Below are 22,556 nucleotides of genomic sequence, written 5' to 3'. Positions count from 1 at the left end.
CCATGCTCGGCCCCGGGGTCAGAGGGCGCCACTCCCGCCTGGCCTCTGATTGGCTGGAGCGGCGCGGGGGAGGCGGGCATTGCTGAGGGAAACCGTGCTCTGATTGGTTGGTTGGGGGTGAGGCGCGCTGCTATTGGCTGGGAGACGCCAGTGGGAGGCGGGCGTTCATGAGGGGAGCCGCACTCTGATTGGTTGGTTAGGGGAGAGGAGCGCTGCTATTGGCTGGGAGAGGCCAGTGGGAGGCGGGCGTTCATGAGGGGAGACGCACTCTGATTGGTTGGTTCGGGGAGAGGCGCGCTGCTATTGGCTGGGACGGGCCCGCCCACGCGGCGGAGGCGGCAGCAGGAGAGGGTGAGGGGAGAGCGGAGGAGGGCACTGAGGTGGGGAAATGGGGGAATTTGGGGAATTTAGGGGAGAATCTGAAGGGAATTGAGGGGTTTGAGAGGAATTGAGGGGTCTCAGGTGCGTTTGGGGCGGCTGAGGAGGGGGAATGGGGAAAATGAGGGGGTTTGGGGGGAATCTGAGGGGAATTGAGGGGTCTGAGGTGCGTGTGGGGAGGCTTTGGGGAGAGCTAAGGTGGGGCCGGGGGAAAATGGGGAAATCTGGGGGAGGTCTGAGGGGAATTGACGGATCTGGGGTGCGTTTGGGGAGACTGTGGCGGAAATGGGGATATCTGAGGTGGGAATGGGGGGTCTGAGGGGAATTGAGGGTGACTGGGAGAGTTTAGGGGGTCTGGGGTGGATTTGGTGGTCAGGGGCACATAGAGAGGGGGTCCCAGGGGGTGAAGGGATCCCAGACTCCCTAAATCCCCCCCTAAACGCCCCCTGTCCCCAGAGAGGGGTCCCAGCTCCCCCTAACCCCCCCCTCATCCTCCCTGTCCCCACAGAGGGTCCCTGTCCCTATTCCCCCCGTCCCCACAGAGGGTCCCTGTCCCCACAGAGGGTCCCTGTCCCCACAGAGGTCGCGGCCATGGCGGTGCAGGAGCCCTGCCCCAACCACACCATCTACATCAACAACCTCAACGAGAAGATCAAGAAGGATGGTGAGGGGGGGCTGGGGGGGTCTGTCCCCAGTGTTTTTTGGGGGGATTTGGGGGTCTGGGGGGATTTGACCCCAAAGTTTGGGGGTGGGGAAGGTTTGACCCTAAAATGTGGGATTTTGGAGGGTTTGACACCTCAGGGTTTGGAATTTGGGGGTTTTTGACCCCAGAATTTGGGGATCAGGGGGTTTGAACCCCAAATTTTGGAATCGAGGGATTGGACACCCCAAATATTTCCAACTCAAGAGTTTGGGGATTGGGGGGTTTGATGCCAAAGTTTGGGATCTGGGGGGGTTTGATCCTAAAATTTGGGGTCAGGGGTGTTTTGCATCTCAGGATTTGGGGATCAGGGGGTTTTTTGACACCCCAGGATTTGGGAATTGGGGGTTTTGATGCCGGGATTTGGGATTTGGGGGGGTTTGACACCCCAGGGTTTGGGGTGGAGGTTGAGATCAAAACAATTCCCTGGAAACAGTGGCGGGGTCGGGAACGGGATTGGGAACAAGGTAGGGATTGGGAAAGGGAATGGGAATGGGATCAGGAATGGGAAGGGGAACTGGATTGGGATTGGGAATGGGAATGGGATCAGGAATGGGACTGGGAACGGGATCAGGAAGGGGAACGAGATCAGGAATGGGAATGAGAAGGGGAACAGGAACAGGATTTGGGAATGGGAGCAGGACTCAGAATGGGAATGAGATTGGGAACAGGAATGGGATTGGGATTAGGATTGGGAATGGGACTGGCAATGGGATCAGGAACAGGATTGTGAATGGGAACATGATCAGGAAGGGGATCAGGAATGGGAACAGGATTAGGATTGGGAATGGGATCAGGTTTGGGAATGGGAATGGGAAGGGGAAAGGGAACATGACTGGGAAAGGGATCAGGAATGGGAATGGGAACAGAAATGAGATTGAGATTGGGATTGGGAACAGGAATGGGATCGGGAAAGGGAAGGGGAACAGGGTCGGGATGATAAAGATGTGAAATAAATGGGTGTGCTGGCTGGGAAATCTCAAATTCATGAACCAAAACCAGTAGAGTGAGGAACATCTTTTCCTGGCTGGGAATTGGAATTCCAGACCCTGGCAGTGTGAGCCATGCAGGACGATGCAGACTGGGATCATGGGGGCTGGGATGACATGGACTGGGATCCTCCAGACTGGGACTGCACAGACTGGGACCAGTTGGATCAGGGCCAAACACAGTGGGATTGTACAGACTGGGATCACATGGACTGGGATTGTACAGACTGGGATCACATGGGCTGGGATTGTACAGACTGGGATCACATGGGCTGGGATTGTACAGACTGGGATTACGTGGACTGGGATTGTACAGACTGGGATCACATGCACTGGGATTGTACAGACTGGGATCACATGGACTGGGACCATATGGACTGGGATGGCTGCACCAGAACGATGGGAACCGAGGCTGTCCCGCCCCACCCAGGGGTCCCTCCCAGTCCTGCCCTGTCCTGTGCGGGGGCGCAGCCAAAACTCCCCGGAGTGAACGCGGAGATCCCAGAGCGCTGCCGGTGTCGGTCTCTGTCCCGGTGCTGGTCTGGGTCTCAGTCTTGGTCCTACAGCGGTTCCAGTCCTGGTGCCAGTGCTGGTTCTGGTTTCATTCTCAGTCTTGGTCACAGGTTTGGTCTCGGTCTCAGTCTCGAAGTGGTTCTGGTCCCAGTGTTGGTACTGGTGCCATTGTTGGTCCCGGAGTGCTCCCAGTGCCAGTCCCAGTCTCCGTTCTGGTACCGGTGCCAGTCTTGGTACTGGTTCTGGTGCTGCTCTCAGTCTCAGTCCTGGAGTTCTCCCAGTGCCAGTGGCAGTCGCAGAGCAGTCCTGGAGCGCTCCTGGTGCTGATTCCAGTGGCGGTGTTGGTCTCAGTTTTGGTCCCAGTGCCAGTTCTAGGACTGGTCTCAGTCTTAGTCCCAGTATTATTTCCAGTTCTGCAGCACCACTGGTCTCAGTTCTGGTGTCGGTTCCATTCCCAGTCTTGGTCTTGCTCTCCATTCTGCTTTAGGTCTCATTCTAGGGGCTGGTGTCAGTTCTAGCACTGGTCTTGGTCTCAGTCTCGGAGCAGTTCCGGTCCAGTGCTGGTAGCGGTGCTGGTGTTGGTCCTGGAGTGCTCCCAGTGCCAATCCCAGACTCAGGTCCCGTCCCACAGCGGTGCCAGTCTCGGTGCTGGTTCTGGTGCTGCTCTCAGTCTCAGTCCCGGCTGGTGCTGGTCCCAGAGCAGTCCTGGAGCGCTCCTGGTGTCAGTCCCAGTGTTGGTGGTGGTCTCAGTCTTGGTCCCAGTGCCAGTTCAGCTTTTGGTTTCTGTTTCGGTTCTCAGTCTTGGTGCCAGTCCTAGTTCCAGTTCTGGAGGGGTGCTGGTCTCAGTTCTGGTGTCAGTTCTGTTCTTAGTCTTGATTTCGGTCTCCATTCTGATTTCGGTCTCATTCTTGGAGCTGGTGCCAGTTCTAGTGCCAGGTCTTGGTCTTGGTCCCAAAGATTTCAGGTCCATTTAGGTGATTTTATACCAACCTGGGAAGATTAGGTTTGGATTCTAGGCCCTGTTAGACAATGCAAAGCTCATTTCGATAATTTTACAACCCTTTGTGCGGATTTGAGGCCCCTTTAGCTGATTTATGCCATACCTGGTGGGTTTATGCTGCATTTCAGGTGCTTTCTGGCTGATTTTAGGCCAAACCAGAACCTTTGAGAACCGCGCGGCCCCTTGACCCCGCCCCTTTCTCCTCACAGTTCCCGCCTTTTTCGTGGCCCCGCCCCTTTCCCCTCACAGTTCCCGCCCTTTCCTTGACCCCGCCCCTTTCCCCTCACAGTTCCCGCCCTTTCTTTGACCCCGCCCCTTTCCCCTCACAGTTCCCGCCCTTTCCTTGCCCCATCCCCTCCCAGTTCGGGGCTCGGAACGGGGGAGGAGGAGGAGGGAGGGAGGAAGAGGCGGAGCGGCAGCAGGAAGCAGGAGCAGAGAAGGAGCGAATCAAGCGCGCGACCCCGGAGCTCCCTGAACTCGCAGCCCCCCGGGACCATCGCCACCCATCCCGCAGGTGCCCGGGGAGGGGGAGCTCGCCCCAAATATCCCGGGGTATCCCTGGGTTTGGGGTTTTTTGGGGGGGAATGTTTGGATGTTGCAGGGCTGCAGAGGCGCAGATGGCCCTCGGGGGGACATCGGGGGGTCCCCGGGAGGTGTTTTTGGGGGTCCCGGTGGGTGCCGGCAGAGCCCCGGCGGGGCCCGGGGGGATGCGGGTCCCCCCGCGGTGGGGGTTGGGCTTCCCGGGCCGGGCCCTGCGAGCTGTGCCGGGGCCAGGTGGGGAGCGCGCGGGAGCGGCGGGATCGGCGGGGGGACACCGGTTTGGGGGAGCCCCGGGAGAGCCGCGGCTTCCCTGAGCGGGAGCCCAGAGACAGGAGAGCCCCAGAAGGGCAAAGCGGGGAGCCCGAGAGGGGGGGACCCCTGGGATTGCCGGGACCCCGGCAGGGGGTGCTGGGGCTGGAGGGGCGGCATGGCCGGGAAAGGGGTTCGGGGGTGCGGGAGCCGGGAGTGGCTGCTCCCAGTATGAGCCCAGTCGCTCCCAGTATGATCCTGTTGCTCCCAGTAGCAGCCCAGGCAGTCCCAGTGATTCCGTATCATGATGTAATTTACCCCAGCACGGTCCCAGTTTCGCCCACTTCCTCCCATGATAACGGAAACTAAAAGAGAAACAAAAATACTTTTAACAACAATTTTAAATTGAGAGAGTCAAGGCATTTCTGTATTTTCTGGCCACGATGTTGTGGCCCGGGTGTACCACAGAAATCTCATCCAGACATAACCCAGCTGTGCAGAGACAATCATTCCATGACACTCCCTTTTCAGGAAAATTTTCAGATCTTTTATACAGTCAATGCTCATGGAAATGAATTGAGTTAGTGTTCTTTGGTCTCAAGGTGCAAATATTCAATTCCTAATATTTGGCCTTCTTTTGGATCTGGATTTCTTCCCTTCTGCTGTTAATTCCGTCTTGATTCCCTGATTTTCTTATCAGTCTTTTCAGAGGAGATGTCTGCAATTCTGCCAGAGGCAGAGTCTGGGGTAGATGTTCCTGGGTGGCCGCTGATGTTCTGTTAATGGCCGCTGATGGCCCTTGATCTTTAAGCTGCTCCCAGTCTGTTGATGTGTTGTGTTCATCAGACCCACCTGGTGAAGCAATGCCCTGGAAAGAAACAAAGAAGTCTTTTTGTAGGGCAAATTAATCCCCTCGACTAAAGTTATGCAAAGATTTTTGCAAGGATACGATTTCCAACACCACTTGTGTCCAATGCGTTCCCAGTTCTCCCAGTTGCCCCTAGCATAGCCCCTGCAACTGCCAGTAAGATCCCAGTATGAGTCCAGTATGATGCCAGTCTCTTCCAGCAGGGCCCCAGTCACTCACACTTCCCCCAGTTGCCCCAGCATGGTCCCATTTTTCCTTCAGGAGATTCCCAGTCGCTCCCAGTTAGGTCCCAGTCACCAGCCCTATGGTCTCAGACATTCCCAGAATATCCCAGTGTGGACACTCACATTTAGAGAGCTAGGAAATTGCAGCTTGCCAATTCTTTTCAGGCCTGGATTTCTCCTGTCTCTCAGGTCCATTCCCAGGCTGACAAGCTGACTACAGCTTCAGTTAGGGACGCAGTCTCCCAGAGCGATAACTTGGTGAAAAACAGAAGGGAATTCATAATAAAGATTAACACCTGGTGTCTTTCCCATGGGACATCCGGACATGCTGTCCCAGGGATATTTTTCCCAATTGTGCAATGAACTACTGTCCTGTCCTAACTGCACGTAACACACTTTAAATACAGGATGTCCGTACAATAAAGTTGGCCTTTTTTCCCCAAAAGAGGTCCGTGTGTGTTGCTGTCTTTTCTCTCTCTTTGCAGCGTAGTAACCACATCCCAGTTGCCCTGAACAATCTCATAGTCCTTCCCGGCCACTCCCAGTTACCTCAGCATGGTTCACCTGCCCCCAGTTTGATCCCAGTTGCACCCAGTTTTCTCTAGAATACTCCCAGCGTCTCTCAGGGTGCTTTGTGTATTTTTTTGGGCAGGGGGGATGTTTGGAGAATGCAGAGCTCCAAATCTGATCAGAAAATGCTCCACGGGGGACATTGGGGGGTCCCGGTGGCGGCTGCCGGCAGAGGCACCCTGGAGGAGCAGAGCCCTGTGTCCCCCAGGCCCCCAAAGTGGGGAGCCCAGAGAGGGGGGAGCGCCGGGATTTTGGAACCCTCAACAGCCTGGAGAGCGGCAGGGGGGACTCCCTGGACCCCCTGCACCCCAAAGCAGAGAATAAGGGGAGAAGGGACTGCAAAAACACCCACCATCCCTAAATGGAGAGACAGAAGAGGGGGGAGCTTTTTGGATTGCTGGGACTCCCAGCAGCCTGGGGAGGGCGGGGACCGAGTAGATGGGGGACCCCCAATACAAGCGTGACCCCCAGCAGCTGAGACAGGGGGGAAGCCCCAAACACCAAAGGGGAGGGACCATTCCCAGGAACTCGTGGGAGGCATTTTCAGGGCTGAATGTTGGTGTTTGGGAGGTTTTATGGACCCGAGATGCTCGGGGACTTGTAGGGATGGAGTTGGGCAGGAGGAACCCACAACACAACGCGCTCATCCCTTGTTTTTCCCCAAACCAGGATTTCCCATTCCCAACCCTTGGCCCGATGGAGAAGGAGGAGGCTGCGAGGAAGACGAAGATGCCCCAGGAGCCGCAGGCAGGTGAGGAGGAAGTCAGTGCCCCTTTCCCCCTCTGTCCTGCTCCATCTCCCAGCCCAGCACGGTCCCCGGCTGCAGGACAACCCCGCTGCCGACGCCGTCCTGCCGGGGACGTGCGGGGAGGATCTCCTTCCCCTTCCCTCTGGCACGGAGGCAAATCCCATCCTCTGCTTGTCCTTCCTGCCCCAGACAAGGAGCTGAGCACGGAGAGCAGGGAGGACAAATCCCCGCGGCAGAACCTCGTGGAAGAGGCCGTTTGGAGCGGCTCCACGGCACAGGAATGCAACGGGGAGGAAAAGCCGTGGAGATCCCGCACGAGGAGGGGCTGCAAACGCAGATGGCGGGGATCTGAGGAGGAAAGCCCCAGCCTGGGCCGGGGGGGCTGTCAGAGATGGAGCCAGAGCTTGGAGCTGGTGGTCCATGAGCAGCTTTGTAATGGGGAGAAGCCCCACAAGTGCTCAGCGTGTGGGATGAGCTTGAGGTGGAGGAACAGCATGATCCGCCACCAGAAGATACACACTGGGGAGAGGCCCTACGAGTGTGGGGAGTGTGGGAAGAGTTTCACTGAGCGCAACACATTGATCTGCCACCAGAACATCCACACTGGGAAAAGACCATACCAGTGTGAGGAGTGTGGGAAGGCCTTCAGGCAGTGTTCCCACCTGATCCGCCACCAAAGTGTCCACACTGGGGAGAGGCCCTACGAGTGTTCCAGGTGTGGGAAGAGGCTTACCACCAGCTCCCATCTCCTCAGGCACTTCCAGACACACAGGGAGGAGAGGCCTTTCCAGTGCTCTGATTGCGGGAAGGGCTTCAGGCGAAACTCCCACCTCACCAGACACCGGCGCATCCACACTGGGGAAAAGCCTCACAAATGTGAGCAGTGTGGGAAGAGCTTCAGTGAACGCAGCACATTGATCCGCCACCAGAACATCCACACTGGGAAAAGGCCATACAAATGTGGGGATTGTGGGAAGGCCTTCAGGCAGCGTTCCAGCCTGATCTGCCACCAAAGTGTCCACACTGGGGGGAGGCCCTACGAGTATCCTGAGTGTGGGACAAACTTCTCTCAGAGCTCAGCTTTGAACAGACACCAACAGAGGCAGCATTAATGCAATCCCTGTAAATCCCCCTAGTGGAAGAACAACTTGTGTGCTGCTCCAACTCCATCCCCCACTGCAGAACTCATGCTGAGCAGAGCCCTGGTGACCCACATTCTCTGGGATCCATCTGGGGAAGACACCTGGCTGGTTATCCTTTTGTTTTGGCCTTAGTTTTTCTCTCTTCTCCATTTCTTTTCACACCAAAAGCCAAGAGGATTTAGGTCACCTAAAAACCTCTCAAATCCCTCTGAAAGCACCTCAGTTTTAATCCAAAATGGCTCAATCCAACTGCAAAGTGGATCCTCAAGACAACTCAATCCCACGTGAACCTTACTGGATTCCACAGCCACCAGGGTGAGAAGGAGTTGGAAGGAGATTGGGAGAAGTGGGATCCAAATTTGGAGCGCTGGGATTGGGATTGTGTGGGGCTGGCTGCCAAGGGATGGATTTGATAGTAAATAAAAGCTTCACAATTCCTGACTTCTGTCCCATTCACTTCCAGTCAGTTGCAGTTCTGTTTTCAGTGGCACCTTCTCATCTGATTGTGTTTGTGTCCTCCTTTCTCTCCTGTCTCTCCCTGCCTGCTCTGTTTCTGTCTCAGGGTCTCCCCTGACCCAGGGCAGCTCCCACCAAAGACCCTCCCCTGATTTAATTCCCAGTGCAGGAGCTCCAACAGCCATGGGTGAAGTTAGGAAGGCTGGCAGTGAAATGTCCCTGTAAGATCTTGCTGCACTTGGCTTTTGGCCCCTTCTGAAGAGCTTTGCCTTCAAGGGCAGGAACATCTTTTCCTGGCTGGGAACTGGAATTCCAGACCCTGGCAGTGTGAGCCATGCAGGAGCATCCAGACTGGGATCATGGGGCTGGGATGACATGGACTGGGATCCTCCAGACTGGGACTGCACAGACTGGGACCAGTTGGACCGGGCCAAACACAGTGGGATTGTACAGACTGGGATCACATGGACTGGGATTGTACAAACTGGGATCTCATGGACTGGGACCATATGGACCAGGATGGCTGCACCAGAACGATGGGAACCGAGGCTGTCCCGCCCCACCCAGGGGTCCCTCCCAGTCCTGCCCTGTCCTGTGCGGGGGCGCAGCCAAAACTCCCCGGAGTGAACGCGGAGATCCCAGAGCGCTGCCGGTGTCGGTCTCTGTCCCGGTGCTGGTCTGGGTCTCAGTCTTGGTCCTACAGCGGTTCCAGTCCTGGTGCCAGTGCTGGTTCTGGTTTCAGTCTCAGTCTTGGTCACAGGTTTGGTCTTGGTCTCAGTCTCGAAGTGGTTCTGGTCGCAGTGTTGGTACTGGTGCCATTGTTGGTCCTGGAGTGCTCCCAGTGCCAATCCCAGTCTCCGTTCTGGTACCGGTGCCATTCTTGGTGCTGGTTCTGGTGCTGCTCTCAGTCTCAATCCTGGAGTTCTCCCAGTGCCAGTGGCAGTCGCAGAGCAGTCCTGGAGCGCTCCTGGTGCTGATTCCAGTGGCGGTGTTGGTCTCAGTTTTGGTCCCAGTGCCAGTTCTAGGACTGGTCTCAGTCTTAGTCCCAGTATTATTTCCAGTTCTGCAGCACCACTGGTCTCAGTTCTGGTGTCGGTTCCATTCCCAGTCTTGGTCTTGCTCTCCATTCTGCTTTAGGTCTCATTCTAGGGGCTGGTGTCAGTTCTAGCACTGGTCTTGGTCTCAGTCTCGGAGCAGTTCCGGTCCAGTGCTGGTAGCGGTGCTGGTGTTGGTCCTGGAGTGCTCCCAGTGCCAATCCCAGACTCAGGTCCTGTCCCACAGCGGTGCCAGTCTCGGTGCTGGTTCTGGTGCTGCTCTCAGTCTCAGTCCCGGCTGGTGCTGGTCCCAGAGCAGTCCTGGAGCGCTCCTGGTGTCAGTCCCAGTGTTGGTGGTGGTCTCAGTCTTGGTCCCAGTGCCAGTTCAGCTTTTGGTTTCTGTTTCGGTTCTCAGTCTTGGTGCCAGTCCTAGTTCCAGTTCTGGAGGGGTGCTGGTCTCAGTTCTGGTGTCAGTTCTGTTCTTAGTCTTGATCTCGGTCTCCATTCTGATTTTTGTCTCATTCTTGGAGCTGGTCCCAGTTCTAGTGCCAGGTCTTGGTCTTGGTCCCAAAGATTTCTGGTCCATTTAGGTGATTTTATACCAACCTGGGAAGATTAGGTTTGGATTCTAGGCCCTGTCAGACAATGCAAGGCTCATTTCGATAATTTTAGAACCCTTTGTGCGGATTTGAGGCCCGTTTAGCTGATTTATGCCATACCTGGTGGGTTTATGCTGCATTTTAGGTGCTTTCTGGCTGATTTTAGGCCAAACCAGAACCTTTGAGAACCGCGCGGCCCCTTGGCCCCGCCCCTTTCCCCTCACAGTTCCCGCCTTTTCCTTGGCCCCGCCCCTTTCCCCTCACAGTTCCCGCCCTTTCCTTGACCCCGCCCCTTTCCCCTCACAGTTCCCGCCCTTTCCTTGCCCCATTCCCTCCCAGTTCGGGGCTCGGAACGGGGGAGGAGGAGGAGGGAGGGAGGAAGAGGCGGAGCGGCAGCAGGAAACAGGAGCAGAGAAGGAGCGAATCAAGCGCGCGACCCCGGAGCTCCCTGAACTCGCAGCCCCCCGGGACCATCGCCACCCATCCCGCAGGTGCCCGGGGAGGGGGAGCTCGCCCCAAATATCCCGGGGTATCCCTGGGTTTGGGGTTTTTTGGGGGGGAATGTTTGGATGTTGCAGGGCTACAGAGGCGCAGATGGCCCTCGGGGGGACATCGGGGGGTCCCCGGGAGGTGTTTTTGGGGGTCCCGGTGGGTGGCGGCAGAGCCCCGGCGGGGCCCGGGGGGATGCGGGTCCCCCCGCTGTGGGGGTTGGGCTTCCCGGGCCGGGCCCTGCGAGCTGTGCCGGGGCCAGGTGGGGAGCGCGCGGGAGCGGCGGGATCGGCGGGGGGACACCGGTTTGGGGGAGCCCCGGGAGAGCCGCGGCTTCCCTGAGCGGGAGCCCAGAGACAGGAGAGCCCCAGAAGGGCAAAGCGGGGAGCCCGAGAGGGGGGGACCCCTGGGATTGCCGGGACCCCGGCGGGGGGTGCTGGGGCTGGAGGGGCGGCATGGCCGGGAAAGGGGTTCGGGGGTGCGGGAGCCGGGAGTGGCTGCTCCCAGTATGAGCCCAGTCGCTCCCAGTATGATCCTGTTGCTCCCAGTAGCAGCCCAGGCAGTCCCAGTGATTCCGTATCATGATGTAATTTACCCCAGCACGGTCCCAGTTTCGCCCACTTCCTCCCATGATAACGGAAACTAAAAGAGAAACAAAAATACTTTTAACAACAATTTTAAATTGAGAGAGTCAAGGCATTTCTGTATTTTCTGGCCACGATGTTGTGGCCCGGGTGTACCACAGAAATCTCATCCAGACATAACCCAGCTGTGCAGAGACAATCATTCCATGACACTCCCTTTTCAGGAAAATTTTCAGATCTTTTATACAGTCAATGCTCATGGAAATGAATTGAGTTAGTGTTCTTTGGTCTCAAGGTGCAAATAGTCAGTTCCTAATATTTGGCCTTCTTTTGGATCTGGATTTCTTCCCTTCTGCTGTTAATTCCGTCTTGATTCCCTGATTTTCTTATCAGTCTTTTCAGAGGAGATGTCTGCAATTCTGCCAGAGGCAGAGTCTGGGGTAGATGTTCCTGGGTGGCCGCTGATGTTCTGTTAATGGCCGCTGATGGCCCTTGATCTTTAAGCTGCTCCCAGTCTGTTGATGTGTTGTGTTCATCAGACCCACCTGGTGAAGCAATGCCCTGGAAAGAAACAAAGAAGTCTTTTTGTAGGGCAAATTAATCCCCTCGACTAAGGTTATGCAAAGATTTTTGCAAGGATACGATTTCCAACACCACTTGTGTCCAATGCGTTCCCAGTTCTCCCAGTTGCCCCTAGCATAGCCCCTGCAACTGCCAGTAAGATCCCAGTATGAGTCCAGTATGATGCCAGTCTCTTCCAGCAGGGCCCCAGTCACTCACACTTCCCCCAGTTGCCCCAGCATGGTCCCATTTTTCCTTCAGGAGATTCCCAGTCGCTCCCAGTTAGGTCCCAGTCACCAGCCCTATGGTCTCAGACATTCCCAGAATATCCCAGTGTGGACACACACATTTAGAGAGCTAGGAAATTGCAGCTTGGCAATTCTTTTCAGGCCTGGATTTCTCCTGTCTCTCAGGTCCATTCCCAGGCTGACAAGCTGACTACAGCTTCAGTTAGGGACGCAGTCTCCCAGAGCGATAACTTGGTGAAAAACAGAAGGGAATTCATAATAAAGATTAACACCTGGTGTCTTTCCCATGGGACATCCGGACATGCTGTCCCAGGGATATTTTTCCCAATTCTGCAATGAACTACTGTCCTGTCCTAACTGCACGTAACACACTTTAAATACAGGATGTCCGTACAATAAAGTTGGCCTTTTTTCCCCAAAAGAGGTCCGTGTGTGTTGCTGTCTTTTCTCTCTCTTTGCAGCGTAGTAACCACATCCCAGTTGCCCTGAACAATCTCATAGTCCTTCCCAGCCACTCCCAGTTACCTCAGCATGGTTCACCTGCCCCCAGTTTGATCCCAGTTGCACCCAGTTTTCTCTAGAATACTCCCAGCGTCTCTCAGGGTGCTTTGTGTATTTTTTTTGGCAGGGGGGATGTTTGGAGAATGCAGAGCTCCAAATCTGATCAGAAAATGCTCCACGGGGGACATTGGGGGGTCCCGGTGGCGGCTGCCGGCAGAGGCACCCTGGAGGAGCAGAGCCCTGTGTCCCCCAGGCCCCCAAAGTGGGGAGCCCAGAGAGGGGGGAGCGCCGGGATTTTGGAACCCTCAACAGCCTGGAGAGGGGCAGGGGGGACTCCCTGGACCCCCTGCACCCCAAAGCAGAGAATAAGGGGAGAAGGGACTGCAAAAACACCCACCATCCCTAAATGGGGAGACAGAAGAGGGGGGAACTTTTTGGATTGCTGGGACTCCCAGCGGCCTGGGGAGGGCGGGGACCGAGTAGATGGGGGACCCCCAATACAAGCGTGACCCCCGGCAGCTGAGACAGGGGGGAAGCCCCAAACACCAAAGGGGAGGGACCATTCCCAGGAACCCCTGGGAGGCATTTTCAGGGCTGAATGTTGGTGTTTGGGAAGTTTTTATGGACCCGAGATGCTCGGGGACTTCTAGAGATGGAGTTGGGCAGCAGGAACCTGCAACACAACGTACACATCCCTTGTTTTTCCCCAAACCAGGATTTCCCATTCCCAAACCCTTGGCCCGATGGAGAAGGAGGAGGCTGCGAGGAAGAGGAAGATGCCCCAGGAGCCGCAGGCAGGTGAGGAGGAACTCAGTACCCCTTTCCCCCTCTGTCCTGCTCCATCTCCCAGCCCAGCACGGCCCCCGGCTGCAGGACAACCCCGCTGCCGACGCCGTCCTGCCGGGGACGTGCGGGGAGGATCTCCTTCCCCTTCCCTCTGGCACGGAGGCAAATCCCATCCTCTGCTTGTCCTTCCTGCCCCAGACAAGGAGCTGAGCACGGAGAGCAGGGAGGACAAATCCCCGCGGCAGAACCTCGTGGAAGAGGCCGTTTGGAGCGGCTCCACGGCACAGGAATGCAACGGGGAGGAAAAGCCGTGGAGATCCCGCACGAGGAGGGGCTGCAAACGCAGATGGCGGGGATCTGAGGAGGAAAGCCCCAGCCTGAGCCGGGGGGACGACCAGAGATGGAGCCAGAGCTTGGAGCTGGTGGTCCATGAGCAGCTTTGTAATGGGGAGAAGCCCCACAAGTGCTCAGCGTGTGGGATGAGCTTGAGGTGGAGGAACAGCATGATCCGCCACCAGAAGATACACACTGGGGAGAGGCCCTACGAGTGTGGGGAGTGTGGGAAGAGTTTCACTGAGCGCAACACATTGATCTGCCACCAGAACATCCACACTGGGAAAAGACCATACCAGTGTGAGGAGTGTGGGAAGGCCTTCAGGCAGTGTTCCCACCTGATCCGCCACCAAAGTGTCCACACTGGGGAGAGGCCCTACGAGTGTTCCAGGTGTGGGAAGAGGCTTACCACCAGCTCCCATCTCCTCAGGCACTTCCAGACACACAGGGAGGAGAGGCCTTTCCAGTGCTCTGATTGCGGGAAGGGCTTCAGGCGAAACTCCCACCTCACCAGACACCGGCGCATCCACACTGGGGAAAAGCCTCACAAATGTGAGCAGTGTGGGAAGAGCTTCAGTGAACGCAGCACATTGATCCGCCACCAGAACATCCACACTGGGAAAAGGCCATACAAATGTGGGGATTGTGGGAAGGCCTTCAGGCAGCGTTCCAGCCTGATCTGCCACCAAAGTGTCCACACTGGGGGGAGGCCCTACGAGTATCCTGAGTGTGGGACAAACTTCTCTCAGAGCTCAGCTTTGAACAGACACCAACAGAGGCAGCATTAATGCAATCCCTGTAAATCCCCCTAGTGCAAGAACAACTTGTGTGCTGCTCCAACTCCATCCCCCACTGCAGAACTCATGCTGAGCAGAGCCCTGGTGACCCACATTCTCTGGCATCCATCTGGGGAAGACACCTGGCTGGTTATCCTTTTGTTTTGGCCTTAGTTTTTCTCTCTTCTCCATTTCTTTTCACACCAAAAGCCAAGAGGATTTAGGTCACCTAAAAACCTCTCAAATCCCTCTGAAAGCACCTCAGTTTTAATCCAAAATGGCTCAATCCAACTGCAAAGTGGATCCTCAAGACAACTCAATCCCACGTGAACCTTACTGGATTCCACAGCCACCAGGGTGAGAAGGAGTTGGAAGGAGATTGGGAGAAGTGGGATCCAAATTTGGAGCGCTGGGATTGGGATTGTGTGGGGCTGGCTGCCAAGGGATGGATTTGATAGTAAATAAAAGCTTCACAATTCCTGACTTCTGTCCCATTCACTTCCAGTCAGTTGCAGTTCTGTTTTCAGTGGCACCTTCTCATCTGATTGTGTTTGTGTCCTCCTTTCTCTCCTGTCTCTCCCTGCCTGCTCTGTTTCTGTCTCAGGGTCTCCCCTGACCCAGGGCAGCTCCCACCAAAGACCCTCCCCTGATTTAATTCCCAGTGCAGGAGCTCCAACAGCCATGGGTGAAGTTAGGAAGGCTGGCAGTGAAATGTCCCTGTAAGATCTTGCTGCACTTGGCTTTTGGCCCCTTCTGAAGAGCTTTGCCTTCAAGGGCAGGAACATCTTTTCCTGGCTGGGAACTGGAATTCCAGACCCTGGCAGTGTGAGCCATGCAGGAGCATCCAGACTGGGATCATGGGGCTGGGATGACATGGACTGGGATCCTCCAGACTGGGACTGCACGGACTGGGACCAGTTGGATCAGGGCCAAACACAGTGGGATTGTACAGACTGGGATCACATGGACTGGGATTGTACAAACTGGGATCTCATGGACTGGGACCATATGGACCAGGATGGCTGCACCAGAACGATGGGAACCGAGGCTGTCCCGCCCCACCCAGGGGTCCCTCCCAGTCCTGCCCTGTCCTGTGCGGGGGCGCAGCCAAAACTCCCCGGAGTGAACGCGGAGATCCCAGAGCGCTGCCGGTGTCGGTCTCTGTCCCGGTGCTGGTCTGGGTCTCAGTCTTGGTCCTACAGCGGTTCCAGTCCTGGTGCCAGTGCTGGTTCTGGTTTCAGTCTCAGTCTTGGTCACAGGTTTGGTCTTGGTCTCAGTCTCGAAGTGGTTCTGGTCGCAGTGTTGGTACTGGTGCCATTGTTGGTCCCGGAGTGCTCCCAGTGCCAATCCCAGTCTCCATTCTGGTACCGGTGCCAGTCTTGGTACTGGTTCTGGTGCTGCTCTCAGTCTCAATCCTGGAGTTCTCCCAGTGCCAGTGGCAGTCGCAGAGCAGTCCTGGAGCGCTCCTGGTGCTGATTCCAGTGGCGGTGTTGGTCTCAGTTTTGGTCCCAGTGCCAGTTCTAGGACTGGTCTCAGTCTTAGTCCCAGTATTATTTCCAGTTCTGCAGCACCACTGGTCTCAGTTCTGGTGTCGGTTCCATTCCCAGTCTTGGTCTTGCTCTCCATTCTGCTTTAGGTCTCATTCTAGGGGCTGGTGTCAGTTCTAGCACTGGTCTTGGTCTCAGTCTCGGAGCAGTTCCGGTCCAGTGCTGGTAGCGGTGCTGGTGTTGGTCCTGGAGTGCTCCCAGTGCCAATCCCAGACTCAGGTCCCGTCCCACAGCGGTGCCAGTCTCGGTGCTGGTTCTGGTGCTGCTCTCAGTCTCAGTCCCGGCTGGTGCTGGTCCCAGAGCAGTCCTGGAGCGCTCCTGGTGTCAGTCCCAGTGTTGGTGGTGGTCTCAGTCTTGGTCCCAGTGCCAGTTCAGCTTTTGGTTTCTGTTTCGGTTCTCAGTCTTGGTGCCAGTCCTAGTTCCAGTTCTGGAGGGGTGCTGGTCTCAGTTATGGTGTCAGTTCTGTTCTTAGTCTTGATCTCGGTCTCCATTCTGATTTTTGTCTCATTCTTGGAGCTGGTCCCAGTTCTAGTGCCAGGTCTTGGTCTTGGTCCCAAAGATTTCTGGTCCATTTAGGTGATTTTATACCAACCTGGGAAGATTAGGTTTGGATTCTAGGCCCTGTCAGACAATGCAAGGCTCATTTCGATAATTTTAGAACCCTTTGTGCGGATTTGAGGCCCGTTTAGCTGATTTATGCCATACCTGGTGGGTTTATGCTGCATTTTAGGTGCTTTCTGGCTGATTTTAGGCCAAACCAGAACCTTTGAGAACCGCGCGGCCCCTTGACCCCGCCCCTTTCCCCTCACAGTTCCCGCCCTTTCCTTGACCCCGCCCCTTTCCCCTCACAGTTCCCGCCCTTTCCTTGCCCCATTCCCTCCCAGTTCGGGGCTTGGAACGGGGGAGGAGGAGGAGGGAGGGAGGAAGAGGCGGAGCGGCAGCAGGAAACAGGAGCAGAGAAGGAGCGAATCAAGCGCGCGACCCCGGAGCTCCCTGAACTCGCAGCCCCCCGGGACCATCGCCACCCATCCCGCAGGTGCCCGGGGAGGGGGAGCTCGCCCCAAATATCCCGGGGTATCCCTGGGTTTGGGGTTTTTTGGGGGGGAATGTTTGGATGTTGCAGGGCTACAGAGGCGCAGATGGCCCTCGGGGGGACATCGGGGGGTCCCCGGGAGGTGTTTTTGGGGGTCCCGGTGGGTGGCGGCAGAGCCCCGGCGGGGCCCGGGGGGATGCGGGTCCCCCCGCGGTGGGGGTTGGGCTTCCCGGGCCGGGCCCTGCGAGCTGTGCCGGGGCCAGGTGGGGAGCGCGCGGGAGCGGCGGGATCGGCGGGGGGACACCGGTTTGGGGGAGCCCCGGGAGAGCCGCGGCTTCCCTGAGCGGGAGCCCAGAGACAGGAGAGCCCCAGAAGGGCAAAGCGGGGAGCCCGAGAGGGGGGGACCCCTGGGATTGCCGGGACCCCGGCGGGGGGTGCTGGGGCTGGAGGGGCGGCATGGCCGGGAAAGGGGTTCGGGGGTGCGGGAGCCGGGAGTGGCTGCTCCCAGTATGAGCCCAGTCGCTCCCAGTATGATCCTGTTGCTCCCAGTAGCAGCCCAGGCAGTCCCAGTGATTCCGTATCATGATGTAATTTACCCCAGCACGGTCCCAGTTTCGCCCACTTCCTCCCATGATAACGGAAACTAAAAGAGAAACAAAAATACTTTTAACAACAATTTTAAATTGAGAGAGTCAAGGCATTTCTGTATTTTCTGGCCACGATGTTGTGGCCCGGGTGTACCACAGAAATCTCATCCAGACATAACCCAGCTGTGCAGAGACAATCATTCCATGACACTCCCTTTTCAGGAAAATTTTCAGATCTTTTATACAGTCAATGCTCATGGAAATGAATTGAGTTAGTGTTCTTTGGTCTCAAGGTGCAAATATTCAGTTCCTAATATTTGGCCTCCTTTTGGATCTGGGTTTCTTCGCTTCTGCTGTTAATTCCGTCTTGATTCCCTGATTTTCTTATCAGTCTTTTCAGAGGAGATGTCTGCAATTCTGCCAGAGGCAGAGTCTGGGGTAGATGTTCCTGGGTGGCCGCTGATGTTCTGTTAATGGCCGCTGATGGCCCTTGATCTTTAAGCTGCTCCCAGTCTGTTGATGTGTTGTGTTCATCAGACCCACCTGGTGAAGCAATGCCCTGGAAAGAAACAAAGAAGTCTTTTTGTAGGGCAAATTAATCCCCTCGACTAAGGTTATGCAAAGATTTTTGCAAGGATACGATTTCCAACACCACTTGTGTCCAATGCGTTCCCAGTTCTCCCAGTTGCCCCTAGCATAGCCCCTGCAACTGCCAGTAAGATCCCAGTATGAGTCCAGTATGATGCCAGTCTCTTCCAGCAGGGCCCCAGTCACTCACACTTCCCCCAGTTGCCCCAGCATGGTCCCATTTTTCCTTCAGGAGATTCCCAGTCGCTCCCAGTTAGGTCCCAGTCACCAGCCCTATGGTCTCAGACATTCCCAGAATATCCCAGTGTGGACACACACATTTAGAGAGCTAGGAAATTGCAGCTTGGCAATTCTTTTCAGGCCTGGATTTCTCCTGTCTCTCAGGTCCATTCCCAGGCTGACAAGCTGACTACAGCTTCAGTTAGGGACGCAGTCTCCCAGAGCGATAACTTGGTGAAAAACAGAAGGGAATTCATAATAAAGATTAACACCTGGTGTCTTTCCCATGGGACATCCGGACATGCTGTCCCAGGGATATTTTTCCCAATTCTGCAATGAACTACTGTCCTGTCCTAACTGCACGTAACACACTTTAAATACAGGATGTCCGTACAATAAAGTTGGCCTTTTTTCCCCAAAAGAGGTCCGTGTGTGTTGCTGTCTTTTCTCTCTCTTTGCAGCGTAGTAACCACATCCCAGTTGCCCTGAACAATCTCATAGTCCTTCCCAGCCACTCCCAGTTACCTCAGCATGGTTCACCTGCCCCCAGTTTGATCCCAGTTGCACCCAGTTTTCTCTAGAATACTCCCAGCGTCTCTCAGGGTGCTTTGTGTATTTTTTTTGGCAGGGGGGATGTTTGGAGAATGCAGAGCTCCAAATCTGATCAGAAAATGCTCCACGGGGGACATTGGGGGGTCCCGGTGGCGGCTGCCGGCAGAGGCACCCTGGAGGAGCAGAGCCCTGTGTCCCCCAGGCCCCCAAAGTGGGGAGCCCAGAGAGGGGGGAGCGCCGGGATTTTGGAACCCTCAACAGCCTGGAGAGGGGCAGGGGGGACTCCCTGGACCCCCTGCACCCCAAAGCAGAGAATAAGGGGAGAAGGGACTGCAAAAACACCCACCATCCCTAAATGGGGAGACAGAAGAGGGGGGAACTTTTTGGATTGCTGGGACTCCCAGCGGCCTGGGGAGGGCGGGGACCGAGTAGATGGGGGACCCCCAATACAAGCGTGACCCCCGGCAGCTGAGACAGGGGGGAAGCCCCAAACACCAAAGGGGAGGGACCATTCCCAGGAACCCCTGGGAGGCATTTTCAGGGCTGAATGTTGGTGTTTGGGAAGTTTTTATGGACCCGAGATGCTCGGGGACTTCTAGAGATGGAGTTGGGCAGCAGGAACCTGCAACACAACGTACACATCCCTTGTTTTTCCCCAAACCAGGATTTCCCATTCCCAAACCCTTGGCCCGATGGAGAAGGAGGAGGCTGCGAGGAAGAGGAAGATGGCCCGGGAGCTGCAGGCAGGTGACGAGGAAGTCAGTGCCCCTTTCCCCCTCTGTCCTGCTCCATCTCCCAGCCCAGCACGGCCCCCGGCTGCAGGACAACCCCGCTGCCGACGCCGTCCTGCCGGGGACGTGCGGGGAGGATCTCCTTCCCCTTCCCTCTGGCACGGAGGCAAATCCCATCCTCTGCTTGTCCTTCCTGCCCCAGACAAGGAGCTGAGCACGGAGAGCAGGGAGGACAAATCCCCGCGGCAGAACCTCGTGGAAGAGGCCGTTTGGAGCGGCTCCACGGCACAGGAATGCAACGGGGAGGAAAAGCCGTGGAGATCCCGCACGAGGAGGGGCTGCAAACGCAGATGGCGGGGATCTGAGGAGGAAAGCCCCAGCCTGAGCCGGGGGGACGACCAGAGATGGAGCCAGAGCTTGGAGCTGGTGGTCCATGAGCAGCTTTGTAATGGGGAGAAGCCCCACAAGTGCTCAGCGTGTGGGATGAGCTTGAGGTGGAGGAACAGCATGATCCGCCACCAGAAGATACACACTGGGGAGAGGCCCTACGAGTGTGGGGAGTGTGGGAAGAGTTTCACTGAGCGCAACACATTGATCTGCCACCAGAACATCCACACTGGGAAAAGACCATACCAGTGTGAGGAGTGTGGGAAGGCCTTCAGGCAGTGTTCCCACCTGATCCGCCACCAAAGTGTCCACACTGGGGAGAGGCCCTACGAGTGTTCCAGGTGTGGGAAGAGGCTTACCACCAGCTCCCATCTCCTCAGGCACTTCCAGACACACAGGGAGGAGAGGCCTTTCCAGTGCTCTGATTGCGGGAAGGGCTTCAGGCGAAACTCCCACCTCACCAGACACCGGCGCATCCACACTGGGGAAAAGCCTCACAAATGTGAGCAGTGTGGGAAGAGCTTCAGTGAACGCAGCACATTGATCCGCCACCAGAACATCCACACTGGGAAAAGGCCATACAAATGTGGGGATTGTGGGAAGGCCTTCAGGCAGCGTTCCAGCCTGATCTGCCACCAAAGTGTCCACACTGGGGGGAGGCCCTACGAGTATCCTGAGTGTGGGACAAACTTCTCTCAGAGCTCAGCTTTGAACAGACACCAACAGAGGCAGCATTAATGCAATCCCTGTAAATCCCCCTAGTGGAAGAACAACTTGTGTGCTGCTCCAACTCCATCCCCCACTGCAGAACTCATGCTGAGCAGAGCCCTGGTGACCCACATTCTCTGGCATCCATCTGGGGAAGACACCTGGCTGGTTATCCTTTTGTTTTGGCCTTAGTTTTTCTCTCTTCTCCATTTCTTTTCACACCAAAAGCCAAGAGGATTTAGGTCACCTAAAAACCTCTCAAATCCCTCTGAAAGCACCTCAGTTTTAATCCAAAATGGCTCAATCCAACTGCAAAGTGGATCCTCAAGACAACTCAATCCCACGTGAACCTTACTGGATTCCACAGCCACCAGGGTGAGAAGGAGTTGGAAGGAGATTGGGAGAAGTGGGATCCAAATTTGGAGCGCTGGGATTGGGATTGTGTGGGGCTGGCTGCCAAGGGATGGATTTGATAGTAAATAAAAGTTTCACAATTCCTGACTTCTGTCCCATTCACTTCCAGTCAGTTGCAGTTCTGTTTTCAGTGGCACCTTCTCATCTGATTGTGTTTGTGTCCTCCTTTCTCTCCTGTCTCTCCCTGCCTGCTCTGTTTCTGTCTCAGGGTCTCCCCTGACCCAGGGCAGCTCCCACCAAAGACCCTCCCCTGATTTAATTCCCAGTGCAGGAGCTCCAACAGCCATGGGTGAAGTTAGGAAGGCTGGCAGTGAAATGTCCCTGTAAGATCTTGCTGCACTTGGCTTTTGGCCCCTTCTGAAGAGCTTTGCCTTCAAGGGCAGGAACATCTTTTCCTGGCTGGGAACTGGAATTCCAGACCCTGGCAGTGTGAGCCATGCAGGAGCATCCAGACTGGGATCATGGGGCTGGGATGACATGGACTGGGATCCTCCAGACTGGGACTGCACAGACTGGGACCAGTTGGACCGGGCCAAACACAGTGGGATTGTACAGACTGGGATCACATGGACTGGGATTGTACAAACTGGGATCTCATGGACTGGGACCATATGGACCAGGATGGCTGCACCAGAACGATGGGAACCGAGGCTGTCCCGCCCCACCCAGGGGTCCCTCCCAGTCCTGCCCTGTCCTGTGCGGGGGCGCAGCCAAAACTCCCCGGAGTGAACGCGGAGATCCCAGAGCGCTGCCGGTGTCGGTCTCTGTCCCGGTGCTGGTCTGGGTCTCAGTCTTGGTCCTACAGCGGTTCCAGTCCTGGTGCCAGTGCTGGTTCTGGTTTCAGTCTCAGTCTTGGTCACAGGTTTGGTCTTGGTCTCAGTCTCGAAGTGGTTCTGGTCGCAGTGTTGGTACTGGTGCCATTGTTGGTCCCGGAGTGCTCCCAGTGCCAATCCCAGTCTCCATTCTGGTACCGGTGCCAGTCTTGGTACTGGTTCTGGTGCTGCTCTCAGTCTCAATCCTGGAGTTCTCCCAGTGCCAGTGGCAGTCGCAGAGCAGTCCTGGAGCGCTCCTGGTGCTGATTCCAGTGGCGGTGTTGGTCTCAGTTTTGGTCCCAGTGCCAGTTCTAGGACTGGTCTCAGTCTTAGTCCCAGTATTATTTCCAGTTCTGCAGCACCACTGGTCTCAGTTCTGGTGTCGGTTCCATTCCCAGTCTTGGTCTTGCTCTCCATTCTGCTTTAGGTCTCATTCTAGGGGCTGGTGTCAGTTCTAGCACTGGTCTTGGTCTCAGTCTCGGAGCAGTTCCGGTCCAGTGCTGGTAGCGGTGCTGGTGTTGGTCCTGGAGTGCTCCCAGTGCCAATCCCAGACTCAGGTCCCGTCCCACAGCGGTGCCAGTCTCGGTGCTGGTTCTGGTGCTGCTCTCAGTCTCAGTCCCGGCTGGTGCTGGTCCCAGAGCAGTCCTGGAGCGCTCCTGGTGTCAGTCCCAGTGTTGGTGGTGGTCTCAG

At 56.2% G+C, this 22,556-nt stretch overlaps 2 protein-coding genes and 2 long non-coding RNA genes across 4 annotated transcripts in view; all 4 read left to right on the top strand.

The window, feature by feature from the left end:
* Positions 1 to 345: 345 nt before the first annotated feature.
* On the top strand, positions 346 to 13,199 carry LOC148219410 (uncharacterized). The gene is made up of 3 exons (XR_015799798.1): positions 346 to 380; positions 921 to 1,042; positions 13,109 to 13,199. It is a non-coding gene; the product is annotated as an uncharacterized LOC148219410 (long non-coding RNA).
* Positions 4,813 to 8,362, top strand: LOC148219411 (uncharacterized). Its single transcript, XM_088157660.1, has 2 exons — positions 4,813 to 4,828; positions 6,969 to 8,362. The coding sequence occupies exons 1-2, from the start codon at positions 4,813 to 4,815 to the stop codon at positions 7,889 to 7,891; spliced, it is 939 nt and encodes a 312-aa protein (XP_088013786.1). The 3' UTR covers positions 7,892 to 8,362.
* A 174-nt stretch (positions 13,200 to 13,373) lies between the features above and the next one.
* The window catches only part of LOC148219408 (uncharacterized), a gene marked incomplete at its 5' end in the record, with an annotated part of 42,155 nt that continues 32,972 nt past the window's right edge, over positions 13,374 to 22,556 (top strand). Inside the window, 3 exons of the mRNA XM_088157674.1 lie at positions 13,374 to 14,290; positions 18,724 to 18,727; positions 19,729 to 20,660. Coding sequence (XP_088013800.1) covers positions 13,374 to 14,290; positions 18,724 to 18,727; positions 19,729 to 20,660 — 1,853 coding nt within the window. The remainder of the gene's footprint in view (positions 14,291 to 18,723; positions 18,728 to 19,728; positions 20,661 to 22,556) is intronic.
* On the top strand, positions 16,779 to 18,683 carry LOC148219409 (uncharacterized). The gene is made up of 2 exons (XR_015799803.1): positions 16,779 to 16,871; positions 18,428 to 18,683. It is a non-coding gene; the product is annotated as an uncharacterized LOC148219409 (long non-coding RNA).

This window comes from Sturnus vulgaris, unplaced genomic scaffold (assembly GCF_052056855.1).
Source record: "Sturnus vulgaris isolate bStuVul1 unplaced genomic scaffold, bStuVul1.hap1 Scaffold_141, whole genome shotgun sequence".
Taxonomy (NCBI): Eukaryota; Metazoa; Chordata; class Aves; order Passeriformes; family Sturnidae; genus Sturnus; species Sturnus vulgaris.
The sequence above is the reverse complement of the archived record's forward strand: the minus strand, read 5'-3'. Positions and strand labels throughout refer to the sequence as shown.